General features: G+C 42.9%; 1 protein-coding gene across 2 annotated transcripts in view; it reads right to left on the reverse strand.

Moving 5' to 3' along the window:
• Positions 1-13796, reverse strand: part of LOC141258338 (uncharacterized) — a 199965-nt gene that overhangs the window by 109287 nt on the left and 76882 nt on the right. The window contains exons 4-6 of one of the 2 annotated variants that reach the window (XM_073673345.1): positions 9956-10495; positions 8931-9056; positions 2651-2842 (exon numbers count right to left, since the gene is read on the reverse strand). In XM_073673345.1, coding sequence (XP_073529446.1) covers positions 2651-2842; positions 8931-9056; positions 9956-10495 — 858 coding nt within the window. Of the gene's footprint in view, positions 1-2650; positions 2843-8930; positions 9057-9955; positions 10499-13796 lie in introns of both variants that reach the window. The other variant, XM_073673344.1, reaches the window with a different exon arrangement.

Below are 13796 nucleotides of genomic sequence, written 5' to 3' on the forward strand. Positions count from 1 at the left end.
CTATCTCTGTCTCCCGGATTACTCCTGAAGGTGGAGACGCCGGGCAATGTGCCTTGCTATGCTCCTGTCTTATCTGTTCCCTCCCCCACCCAGAAAGGTGTGAGACCGAAGTGTATAGGATTACACTAACCAGACAGACAAGGGAAGACATACAGGGATAAATGAAAATTAGAATCATACAAAATGGTGGTACACAGGGAAGGGTAAAGTAGGTGAAACCAAATAGGAGGGAATGAGGAAGAACACACAAACAAACTCCCCGCAGAAATCTCCAGAACAGCTCTCCAACTGCCAACTCCAAACATCAAACAACTCCCTGAATTCCAAACCAGGTAGAGTGAACTATCACTGGCAATTCTCAAATGCCAGTGGTGAGCATATATAGCAGAGGGGAGTGGCCAACACAGAACAGATGAGGCAATCTAGGTTGGAGAGCTCCAGGAGATCAACTTAACAGATTAACCCTAGCAATGCCATAGCAAAGAAAACCTGCAATGTTTAGTAGGACGGTGAAGCAGTTCTCACCAGTGCAGGAGTTCGGGTGACCAGACGCCACGATCTTCTGGCCCCTCTCTTTTTCGATATCCCAGTGACAGGACCATACCCTACTTAAGCTTCCAAGTTACTGCTGTAAACTGCCAGATATAGTCTTGTGTTCCTCTGGTTCAGTTCTGTTTGTTCAGTTCCAGTATAGTGTATTTGTTTCCTGTTTTTACCTCGGCTTGTTTTATTGACTATTCTTGCGTCTTCCGATTTTGTACATTTCCTGCCCTCTTTGTTCTGACCCGGCTACCTGACAACTCCTGCAAGCATGCACCCCCAAGCAGCAGCTTTTTCTGTGGCCCCAGCCAAGGGTCTGCTGTCTAAGCGCAAATCCCTGTACTGGAGTTAAAGGACAGGGCTATTCCTCGTATCTGGTAAGCGGAGTGGCTTGTGCTCAGCCTGTCTGGGGTAGCCATTTTAGAGCTGCCAGGGGACCACTGACAGAGCCTCATTACACCCGTTAATTAAGGGATTGTCCGATACTAAATATGTAACCCCTAATATCCTTTAATATCCTTTATGGCAAACATTTTCCTAATTTATATTTATTTAAAATAAACATACTTCTCTGCAGATATCACTCCTGGCCATGTGATGGCTTGTGTCAGCTCAAAAGGTACGTCTGATATTAGGCAAGGTATGAGGAGGTATGTGATTCGATCATTATTAGAAATGCATGTGAGAGCAGAATGCCCTGTGATTAGGAGAAGTAAATTTGGAAAATGCTTGTTTAGCTTTGATAAGATAATAGGGATAACATTTTTTAGTATCAGACAATCCCTTTATTATATGTGCACACACTGAGTATTTGCAGAAGATTTTCCTACAGCAAAAAACAATGTAAGCAGGAAAAACGCTGTGTAAACTGAAAGAATTTTTGGCATGCTTTTGATGCGTTTTGCATGTGTTTTTGATGCGTCTTTACTTGCATTTTTTCCTATTCATTTGAATAAATGTAGGCGCCGGGCAGCATAATAACTGACTGCATTGGGGCTCAGCTGTCAGTCGGGGCCGGTTACAGCGGCCACTGTATTCTCTGAGCGATGACTGAACCAACGGCGCCCCTGCCTCCATGATTGAAACCGAATGCTGGCAGGGAGAATAAAGTTCACTTTCTCCCTGCTGAATTCGGCTGCGTGCAGGCGACGGGCTGCATAGTAACACTGTTAACCTACAGATTAACCCCATATCTGCAGGTTAATAGCGTTATTTCTGGTGACATGTTCCCTTTAAGTACTTTAAAGACTTTTTCGCTTGTTATCACTCTCCTTTATCAGCTTTGGGCATTGTTTGTGATGTATTACTAGATTATTTTCTATGCTATTATACTTATTAGGGTACATTCATGTGGGTTTGATGCGCTGAGAATTTTCAGTATTGAAATTCGCAGGAGCAAAATTCGGACTGAATCATCATTGTTGCAAATGCTGTGGGTTTACCGCAGACTACACCTTTTATCTTACAGAGGGTGAAATCTGCAGTAAAAATTTTCAGCATAAATAGACATGATGTGAATTCAAAATGCGCCGCCACATATCAATTTATGCTGCAGGTTTTGTATAATGTCATCCACTTTTTGCTGGTATTGTAATAGGCAGCGATTTTATGCATATAAATCTAAAGCTGGAAAACAAGAGTGTATCTGCCCTAACGCCTGCTTAGGTATTACTTTTTGTAGTGCACACCTTTGTACTGTATGTTTATTATTTGTATTCTTTTCAAAATTCAATTAAATATAAAGAATATCATTTCACCTAGATAACAATTGTTATTAGAAGGTATCCTTTGAACAAAAGAAAGAGATAAAACCAGCAATTTTATGTATTATACATGACCTTGATACAAAGAGATAAGGTCATCCTGATAATCCAAGTCTCCCCGCACACAATAAGAACTGCACTTATTTCATTTCAAGATCAATCATTTCAGAAATGCAATCAGACAGCAGAAATTAGCAATGAGATGAAATAATAGATTACTTCTACATATAAAGTCTCATTCCTGTGTACGTTATACAGTCTGAAGTAGTATCTGGTTACTGTGAGAGCCATTATAAAAAAAACAAAGATTTATGGAACTGTGCAATGATGTTTCATGTGCATTGTACCTTCTCTTCCTCCAGACAGGAGACTTTCAGTCTTTCATGCTCCTTGGCCATTTCGATCTGCGACCTCAAGTCTTCTATATCAGAAACCAATTTCCTTTGCTTACTTTTAAACAACTCTTCTTGGTCTCTTTCAGCACTTTGTATTGTATTGAGCTTTGTATTGAGGTCTTCAATTTCTGTTAGCAAAGAGTCCTAGTGAAAGACACAAGCAGCAAGAAAATATGACAAATACTGCTAGACAATAATTGTGGAATAAGATGTCTGAAAACAGAATGTAAGGAAAGAAAATTATTTATTGGAAAGAATCAAAAGCAAAATGGGAAACTCCACATATAAAGAGATTTGTACTGCGTTCATGTGTGAGATCCTTTTTAGGTCTCAAACACACAGCAGGGCTCGATGGTTGGCCACATACAGTGGTGCACAGTAGTGATGAGCGCAAGTGCTCGTTACTCGAATTAGGATGCTCGGGTATGTACCGAGTATCACGGGTGCTTGAGTGACATGTTCGACTCCCTGCGTCAGCATGTTTCGCGGCTGCTAGGCAGCTACAAAACATGCGGGGATTGCCTGACAAACTAAATTATTAAACAGCATGTATGTAAGTACTTGGATAAAAATACTGTAATTAACCAGAACCATCATGGGTTTGTAGCAAACAAGTCATGCCAGACTAATCTAATTTCCATCTATGATAGAATCACTGACTGGGTGGATCAGGGAAATGCAGTAGATATAGTATATCTCGACTACAGCAAAGCACTTGATAAAGTATCTCATACTATCCTTATTGAAAAAATGGGATTGATAAGACTACGGTTAGGTGGATTCATAATTGGCTCAGTGATCGTTATCAAAGAGCGGTAATAAAAGGTTGCACATCCAATTGGAAGAGTGTTTCAAGAGGGGTACCACAAGGCTCTGTCATGGCCCCAGTGTTGTTCAACATTTTTATAAATGATCTAGATAAGGGAACTGAAGGTAAACTAATCAAATTTGCAGACGATGCAAAGCTAGGAGGGATAGCTAACACTAGAGAAGACAGAGAAAGGATTCAGAAGGATCTAGATAAGCTTGAACAATGGACAGCTATTAATATAATGGTATTTAACCAGGAGAAATGCAAGATTCTACATCTGGGCAAGAAAAACGAAAATTACATCTACAGAATGGGAGGAATAGAACTAAGCGACAGCACGTGTGAAAAAGACTTGGGTATACTAATAGATCACAGACTGCACATGAGTAAACAGTGTGATGCAGCAGCAAAAAAGGCAAACATAGTTCTGGGATGTATTTGGAGAAGCATAGAGTCGAGATCACGTTAAGTAATTATCCCCCTGTACTCCTCCTTGGTCAGGCCTCATCTGGAATACTGTGTCCAGTTCTGGGCACCACATTTTTAAGACTTTGAAAAACTGGAGCAAAGTCATAGAAGAGCTACCAGGATGGTGAGTGGACTGCAAAGAATGTCCTACGAGGAACGGTTAAAGGATCTGGGAATGTTTAGCTTGCAAAAAAGAAGCCGAAAAAGAGACTTAATAGCTGTCTACAAATATCTGAAGGGCTGTCACAGTGTAGAGGGATCATCCTTATTCTCATTTGCACATGGAAATACGAGAAGCAATGGGATGAAACTGAATGGAAGAAGATACAGATTAGATATTAAACAAACTTTTTGACAGTGAGGTAATCAATGAGTGCAACAGGCGGCCACGAGAGGTGGTGAGTTCTCCTTCAATGGAAGTCTTCAAACAGAGGCTGGACAGACATCTGTCTGAGATGGGTGAGTGAATCCTGCATTGAGCAGGGAGTTGGACACGATGACCCTGGAGGTCCCTTTCAATTCTAATATTCTATGATTCTATTATCATCACTAGTGCACAGAGATTATATAGGTTCATATTATGGAATGGAAGTCTATTTTTAGATGTACAATAAATCTGTTCATCCAGACAGGGATGAACATATCATTGGTGCAACCTGGGTAGCTGCACAAGTACCCAAGAGAAAATGGAGCTCATTTATATCTCCAAAGCACGTGGAATTGCGCATTATGATGAATGGTTGGACTGTAAAGGACCCATATATTGTTCTTGCACCGGGGCCTTCTTCTGTCTGTGTTTGCCAGTTCATCCAGGGATGTAACTGTAACATCCCTGGCGGCGTGCTTGCATAGTGCACCACCTCCCACTATGCAAGACCGCAATCTTACCTGTCAGTCCAGCCTACAAACCTTGCTCCAGTTCATGCTGTGTGCATGTCTCTTGACTGACTGCTTAGGGAGGTGGCCCGGTTACTTCCTGATTCTTATAGCTGCTGTGGGCACACCTCTAATGCGTCTCCAGCCTATTGATGTGAGTCACTGGATATTTAAACCCCCTCCACCCAGAAGGAGGGGCCTGAGCAACACCTTCTCTCAGTTAGTCTTTGCTACTGAATTGCCAGGTCCTGTCCTGTTTCTAGTCTGTTTCTGCCACTCTGGGGGCTGCATACCCAGACCTGTTATCTCTGACTTCTAGTCTGTTTCTGCCACTCTGGGGGCTGTATACCCAGGCCTGTTACCTGTGACTTCTAGTCTGTTTCCGCCACTCTGGGGGCTGTATACCCAGGCTCGTTCTTGTATCTCATTGCAGTAGCAGTTCCTGTCTGAACTGTATCCTAGTCTGTTACCTGTTTGTCTCTATGTCCGTACCTTCCCTTTTCCTGCAGTATCTGAACCTGCGCCTAACTCCAACTCATTGTCTCTGTACTTCTGTTTGTGAGTTTTGTGTCCACTCGCTACTTCATAGGAAGTACCTTGTGTGTATCTGGTTCTGCTTGGCTCTTTTCCCTTCCTCCGTATCTTCCTCCTGTGTTCTAGCCATCTTCCTGTATTTTCCAGTCTGTTCCATGTGAACAGAGCCCTGTCCTCTCTGCCTTTTCCACCGCACCTGCGGTTTCGCTCCGCTCTGTCTAGCCCACCGCTCTGGCGGTTTCTCTCTGCTCTGACATGCCCACCGCTCCGGCGACTTCCCTCTGCTCTACCTTACCCACCGCTCTGGCGGCTTCCCTCTGCTCTGCCTTACCCACCGCTTCAGCGGTTTCTCTCTGCTCTGACTTGCCCACTGCTCCGGCGGCTTCTCTCTGCTCTGCCTTGCTCACCGCACCAGTGGTTTCTCTCTGCTCTGACTTGCCCACCGCTCCGGCGGCTTCTCTTTGCTCTGCCTTGCCCACCGCTCCGGCGGTTCCGCTCTGCTCTGCTTTGTCCACCGCACCTGCGGTTCCGCTCTGCTCTGCCCTGCCCACCGCACCTGCGGTTTTCGCTCCACAATGCTTGCTCACCGCACCAGCAGTTCCTCTCTGCTCTGCCTTGTCCTCCGCTCCGGCGGTTTCGCTTTACTCTGCTTGTCTACCGCATCTGCGGCTCTGTACCTGTCTCCCAGTCTGTACTGGACCCTATCCAGCCTGCACTCCAACCTGCTAGTACCTCCCTGTCTGCACTCCAGCCGTGCTTGCCAGTATCTCCCTGTCTGCATACCAGCCGTGCTTGCCAGTGCCCACCCGTCTGCATACCAGCCGTGCTTGCCAGTGCCCACCTGTCTGCATACCAGCCGTACTTGCCAATACCCACCTGCCTGTATGCCAGTCTAACCTGCCTGTTCCTGCATTCCCTGGTGTGGGTCAACAACTGTGACCGGGGTCTGACCTGGAGTTGCACCTGGTCCCTCTGCTCGGTTCCTCCTAGGTCCACGGAGTTGACTAAGTCGCCGTGCGACCTTGGTCGGATCGAGTTGATACTTAGTTACGCCCCTCCAGGCACTCCTCGGTTCATGGTACAGTGGGATCACTAATCACGCTCACGCCAGTCAGTCTGGGCGCGAGCGTAACAGTAACCATAGTGAGTATAGAAGTTTTAGTCATGCACTGAAGTTAGAGGAGACCCAAAGGTTCCTCTACCCCATGGGTGGGGAACCTCAGGCCCAAGGGCCGTTTATGGCTCTCGGCAACCTTTTCCCGGCCCCTGGGCAGATTCATGGGGACCGCAGTGCTCAAGCCAGCAGCAGCGTTTTAACAGATGGAGGCCATTTAATTTCTTCTTACTCTGCGAACACGTGCACGCATTGTTCACTACTGATTGTTGCAGCGCGTGCAATGAAAGATTGTGGTGACACTGGCCAGTGTCAGGAGGTACTTTGTGTGTACAGTTAGCGTGCGATGCACTCCCATCCCACAGGAGTGGACCGCAGCAGCGACATCTCCTTTGATGTCTATACCGCATGCCCAAAGTTACTGCTTGATGTATATGCTGCAGCCCCATGTCTCCTGTGATGTCTATGCCCTAGCTCCATGTCTCCTGTGGTGTCTATACCCCAGCTCCATGTCTCCTCTGGCGCCTATGCTCCAGCTCCATGCCTTCTGTGGTGTTTATACCCCATCTCCGTGACTCCTGTGATGTCTATGCCCCAGTTCTGTGTCTCTTGTGGTGTCTATGCCCCAGTCCCGTGTCTCCTGTGGTGTCTATGCACCAGTCCCGTGAATCTATGCCTCAGCCTCATGTCTCCTGTGATGTATTTGCCACAGCCCCATATCTCCTGTGATGTATATATCACAGCCCCATGTCTCCTATTATGTAAATAGAGCAGCCCTATGTATTCTGTGATGTATACACAGCAGTTTCGGTGTCTCCTATGTGATTTATACAACAGTTTTGATGTCTCCTCTGTGATGTATGTGGCAGTCTCTGTGTCTCCTATGTGAAGCATATACAGCAGAGTCCCAGTGTATATATATACTGCAGACCTCCCACTGCTTGAATTCTACACGTGGTCAAAATTGTTGGTTCCCTTCGTTTAATGAAAGAAAAACCCACAATGCTAACAGAAATAACTTGAATCTGACAAAAGTAATAAATGAAAAATCTATGAAAATAAATAAATGAAAGTCAGACATTGCTTTTCTGCTTCCACAGAATTTAAAAAAAAATTAAACTCATTAAATAGGCCTGGACAGAAATGATGGTACCCCTGAAAATAATGTGACAAAAGGGACATGTTAAATCAAGTTGTGTCCACTAATTAGCATCACAAGTGTCTACAATCTTGTAATCAGTCAGTGGGCCTGTATATAGGGCTACAGATACTTACTGTGCTGTTAAAAAACGCATCGTGGGCACACAGCCTTAGAAATATTTTTTGTCATACTAGAAAATCGCTGATTAAACAATGGTGGTAAAAACTGAAACACTGAAAATTGGATCCAAAATACTAATGAAAATCGGTCTGGTTTTTTTGCGTACAAGAAAAATCACTGACATCTGAATGAGGACTTAGTAGATTTTGCAGTTGGGGCAAAATATGGGTCCATAGCCGGAAATGGTGCAGCATTACAGATCCATACAACAGGGATGCTTAAAGGAATATTCTGATGTACATGAATTATCACCTAGATCATATGGGCCTCTACTGGACCCCCACTGATCACCAGAGACCCCCACTAGTCACTTGGGGCTCCCAATCATGTGTGCCTCCATTTTTCCCTGGACATAAGACCACAGATAGGAGAAATTACATGGACATTAGTGATGAGCGAGTGTGCTCGTTTAACCCGGCTATGGCTATTTCCAGTCATAACTCATGCAGATGCAGGGAGTCGAATATTCGAGCACATCGAAGATACTCGGAAAGCTCCCGAGCGTGCTCGGCAAAAGGGTTAAACGAATACGCTCACTCATCACTAATGGACATACTGGTGGCACACGCATCCTGTCACTGTAATTTAAATAGGACTTGCCAATATTATGTAATTGCTTTATCTGGTCTTAATCCAACTGTTTTTGTGAATCTGGTGTTGATTTTTTTGTTCCTGCACACTTCCATTCCTAAAACAGAGTTCTTTTCCTTTTATGTAAATCTAGTTAACCAATGGTACTTGATCCTCATGTAGATGCCCACAGAGAAGAGTTGAGGACCATGACCACATGGCTAACAAGAATAGATTTACATACAGGAAAGAGGGGACCATATCTCAAGAATGGGAAGGTACAGAAACAGAAAACAAGCAGTGCCAGATTCAAGAGAACATTGTTATCCATACCAGGTAAAAAAAATTACACATTTATGGAAAGTGATGGCTCCTTTTTATGTCTATGGTACTGGAGGTGGTCCTGACACCAGGCATTTGCCCAGCCAAAATCCCCTCTAAGGCTGTGCTCCTGATTAATAATTTATAAAACAAATTACCATGCAGAAGGTGACAGAGAATAACAGATTTCCAGAAATACAATCTCATAATTACTCACTATCTTCTCCTGTTTCTCTCTGTTGCTCTTCTCTAGATATTGAAAGTCTTCACAATTATTTGTCAGTTTATTCTTGTAATTATTTTCACAGCTTTCCATGAAAAGGCATCCTTCACACGATGTGTCCTACGTTGAAAGTATTATATTGCAGATTACAAGGAATGTCGATAATTTCTTGATATGTCATCCTTTGCTACCTTCCTACAAGGAATGTCTGGTGGGAAAAAAATTCTAACAAAAGACTCAGAGTTTTTTGAACAAATGAAACTTAAACTTATACTTCTCCTGCAGTTTGGCCAGTGGATTTTCTCAATTCTATCATTTTGTTTCTGTAGCATATAAATTGGGTACATGAGATCCCATTCACATACATGTAATTTCAGTGGATTCTGCCAGAATTTAGGTGCAGATATCTTCTCTCGGGACCTGTCTTTATGAGCTAGAAAACTGCTAAGTATCAGACACTCCTGCTTTGGTGGACCTGAACTGTCCTTGTATTAAATCCACTGCCATTCATTTCAATAACTGCCATGTAAAGCAAAATTTAGGCTGGGGCTATGGTGCCTTTGGCTGATCGCACGGCCAAAGATTGCTATGTGCCACTGCTACATTGCAGTGTAAAGCGGGTGAACGGAGTCGCATTGCAGCCTTTAGGGTGCCATGAATGCAACTTAGTAGTTCATAAAAAGTTGGACTCAGATTTTTTGAGACTTGTTTGTTGCAGTATTCCAAAGGTTGCAATACAACCACATTCTCCTGCATTAGGCTGTGGCATATAGTGATCTTTCTCAGAGTGACATATGTCATGGTCTAAGTCACTCTGTAGCTCCAGCCTTAACCTGCAGCCGCCAATACAGTGGTAAAGTATGGCTGTCTGCATCTTCAACCAGCGAATGATCGCTTGGGGCATTCGGAAGCAGGACCCCGGGTGACCAACCAATTGCTGGATTGGATTTTAAAAGAATCAGAACAATGTAAATTATGCTTCATAAGAAGATCATCCAATCTTTGATAATCCAGCTCACCAGATGACAGATGACAGATGAACATTCACTTTCTTCATTGGATTTATTGACTTCTTCTTGTCTTCTCAGCTCAGCCTCTAGCTCACTAACTTTCAGCTGTAGGGCTTCTTTTTCCTTCTTTGTCTGCATAAGTACCTTGTCATAATCGTTTCTGATTTTCTTCTCATTTTTACATGACTGACATTCTGGAAGCTTTACTATCTCGGGAGACAAGCGGTCTGAGGTCTTGGGAATTGGTACCTCCAGCCAAGTTTGTTTTTCCAGTCTACTTTCTTTTTGTCCATCGTAAGGAAATGTAGGCACATTTACCAGATTACTAGAGGAGGATCCAAAATCCTTGGAATATTTGGACTTGTCAAGGAATGTTTTAGCAGGCTTGGGGGTTTTCTCTAATGCTTTTTCCACTTGTGGTAAATTGATTTTTTCCCCTCGCATTTCTCGCGAAAGATCTGAGTTTGATGCATGTTCCTTCAGTTTTCTATCCAGCGGTTTAGAGTTGGAGATGAGGCTGAGGTGAATTGGAGGGAAAGACGTCTGTAGCTGCTGGACAAACACATATTTTAAGATGATAGATATTTTTAAAATGTTAACATGATCTGAAACACTACAAATGATCAGTTAGAAGTTCTAGTTTAGTTATCAAAATGCAAACAATGGTGAATGCACACATTATGTATTTTTTGTGGATTTGCAGCACAGATTTACCAGTATAACACAGTACCAGCGATGTACATGATTCCTAACAAATCTGATAAACACATTGAGTAAATTTTCCGTATTTAAATTGACATGCAGATTCTTTTTGCGAAATTCAGTGAGAGTTTTCCATTTACAAATCATGGGGCGAAATCTTCGGCAGTTGCACAAAAGTCAGCTGAAAACATATGCAATACATACAGATTTTGGCGCAAAATATGAACCTAACTGGACTCAAATAAATTTGTCAAGTGTGTTTTCGCACCAAAGGACGGTTTACGCCAAAATATATCCGAACGGCGTTCTAAAACAGTGTGGCTGCTGCACTGAAAGCCCCACTGCTGGGATGGAAATGAACTTTATTCCTCCCGGCGACCTTGGGCTTTCAGTTATAGAGGTGCGGCTGGCGCAGCTTCAGTCACTGCTCAATACATACTGAGTGGCAGCTGTAGCTATGCCCCGAGACTGACTGACAGCAGTGCATCAGTACAGAGCAGGCTGTCAGTCACGGTTACAACTGCCACTCACTATGTACTAAGCAATGAATGGCTGCACCTCTATGACTGAAAGCTCGAGGTCTCTGGGAGGAATAAAATTAATTTCCTCCCAGTAGTCAGGCTTTTAGTGTGGTGGCTGTGTAGCTTCAGAACACTATTAATCTGTAGATTAACCCCATATCTGCAGGTTAATAGTGATTTTCATATTACAAGTTTTCCTTTAAAGGGGTTTTCCAGTGGGCGCGGCCTCGCTCTCCATAAACTTGTATGGAGCGAGGCAGCGCCCTCTAGTTGGCCATGCCCACTAGACGGCCTCTTCATTAGACAGGGCGTGGCCTCGCTCAATACAAATGTATGGAGCGAGGCCATGCCCACTGGCTGGGGGTATGTATTACTCATACTTACCCTCTGTTCCCGGGTCTGAAACCGGCGAATCCCCCCAGTGCACATTGCGTGCGCTGGGGGGATTCACAAGTATGTAGTCCAACAGAGTGACTGCAGACTTATCGGTTTGGACCGGACAACCTCTTTAATGTTATTTTTTCCCTCCTTAGTGGTAATGTACAGTTTTATTTTTCTAATTGAACTACCTAGTGAACAACAGTCTTTGGCTAACTTATTTATTTGATGATTTTATATATTTTTTATATATATTTTTACATGATTATGGGGCAGTCATTGGGTATGAGTTGCTGCAAAATCTGCAAAGTAAATGACTCATTGACCTCTGTGGCACTTCTGTGTTGTGCGCATGCTCTGAGCTGTAGACACTGTGCAGGGAGTCAATGGTGTGACTTTCGGTTATCTGGTAACACAATTACTCTGTGCACATAAAATGCCATTTTTCTCAGCAGCACATGTCCTATTTATATAGGATAAGTTTCTGTCAAGAACAATGAGTTTTAAGCAATCACTTCAACTGCTAGACGAGCGTTTGGGTGATTGCCGGCATGTTTAGGCTTACCGATAATTGGGAAATTACCTTTCCTAGGAATACTTGTTCCCGATAATCTCCAAGTGTTAATGGCCCTTACATTGTAAGGCTAGCCATACACATTAAACAACTGTTGGTCAAATGAGCAATTATCTCACTGATCCCCTGCATACACACTCAGCCAAGCGTACATATATTCTCAGTAGAAAGTACGCTGGAGCAAGGCTCTTCTGGCAGTATTATCCCCCTACTAACCCTCTACCCTCCTCCCTTCCAAGAAGAAATGTAATCCAACTTCCCAATCCTTATGTCCACCCAATTCTGCTAGCAGGGGATAATTGGAGAGTTCCCATACACATTGGCCACTCCTGTCAAAATCAATGAATTTGGCCAATATACATCTAATTTGTATGGCCAACTTAAAGAGTTATTCCCTTTTCGGCCTATCTCCTTCCAGGCTACAACCACTGGAGGTAGGGCTAAAGAATATTTGAATATTCAGTGTTGATCCTGTTTCACAAACGGAAACGTCATCTCTACACTACATGTTGTACAAATACTATATATATAGTATTATGTATTATAGTATTATATACACTATATATATATATATATAGTATGTGCAGATTGCATTAAAACTTTGACTGAAATAGTCCAGTTTGTGCCTTTGTCATTATTTACTAACATTTACTATTACAGCGTTAAGACAATTTAGCTATTGCACTTATTTATTTATTTCAGCAAAGTTAATTAGTTTTCTGTTCACACAGCAGACGATGCAATCACACTGCTCTCCATATAACTCCTGCAGTCAGAAGTAAAGAGGACAAGCTGAGATTAGAATCATTTCTGACAGTTGCTGGAAGCGTCACCAAATTATTAACACCACATTTCAGTACATTTAGTTTTCATTCTCAGGTTTTCACTTTTTGCAGACAAAATCATATTCGCAGCACTAGAAATGAATATTATTAAAGACTATTGGGAATTCGCTATAATTATGATTTTTTTAAATTAAATATTAATATTTATACTAAATATCAATTAAGTAAGTAAAATTAGCCTCTAGGATTTCTAGAAGATTTTTCATGCTTGTAGCAAGTCTTTCTTATCAGCAGCCACGAGGGAAAACTAGATGCAAATATATGACTTCAAATGGAGCGGTACAATCATGTTATTTAGTGAGCTCCCCTATAGTCAGCCAGGATGCTACCATTAAAGGGAATCTGTCACAAGTTTTTGCTACCTCATCTGAGAGCAGCCTGAAGTAGGATCTGATACCCTGATTCCAGTGATGTATCACTTAGTTTGCTGGGTGCAGCAGTTGTGACACAATCAGAGTTTTTAGATGTAGCATGCAGCAGAGCTCAGAAAGCTGCCCCCGCCCACACCACAGCTTTCTGTGTACATTGTATATTGACTTTAAACTGCTCATCAGAGGAGAGGGTGTGGTCGGACCAGGGCTCACGTACACTGTAGTCCAGTAAGTAATAATCTATTGGTGATAAAACATTAATTGTATTGAAACAACAGCACTCAGCCTAATAAGTGACACATCCCTGACATCTGTGTGTCAGCCCGTACCTCATGCTGCCCTCAGATTACACAGCAAAAACCTGCTGACCGATTCCCTTTAAAGGAGTTTTCCATTTTTTTTCTTTAGCTGTTTTTTTTTTCAATTTCATTGGCTTCTTGTAAATAAAAATGACAAATA

Source organism: Phyllobates terribilis, unplaced genomic scaffold, assembly GCF_046119375.1.
Source record: "Phyllobates terribilis strain yellow unplaced genomic scaffold, ASM4611937v1 Scaffold_3__8_contigs__length_932513732, whole genome shotgun sequence".
NCBI classification, from domain to species: domain Eukaryota; kingdom Metazoa; phylum Chordata; class Amphibia; order Anura; family Dendrobatidae; genus Phyllobates; species Phyllobates terribilis.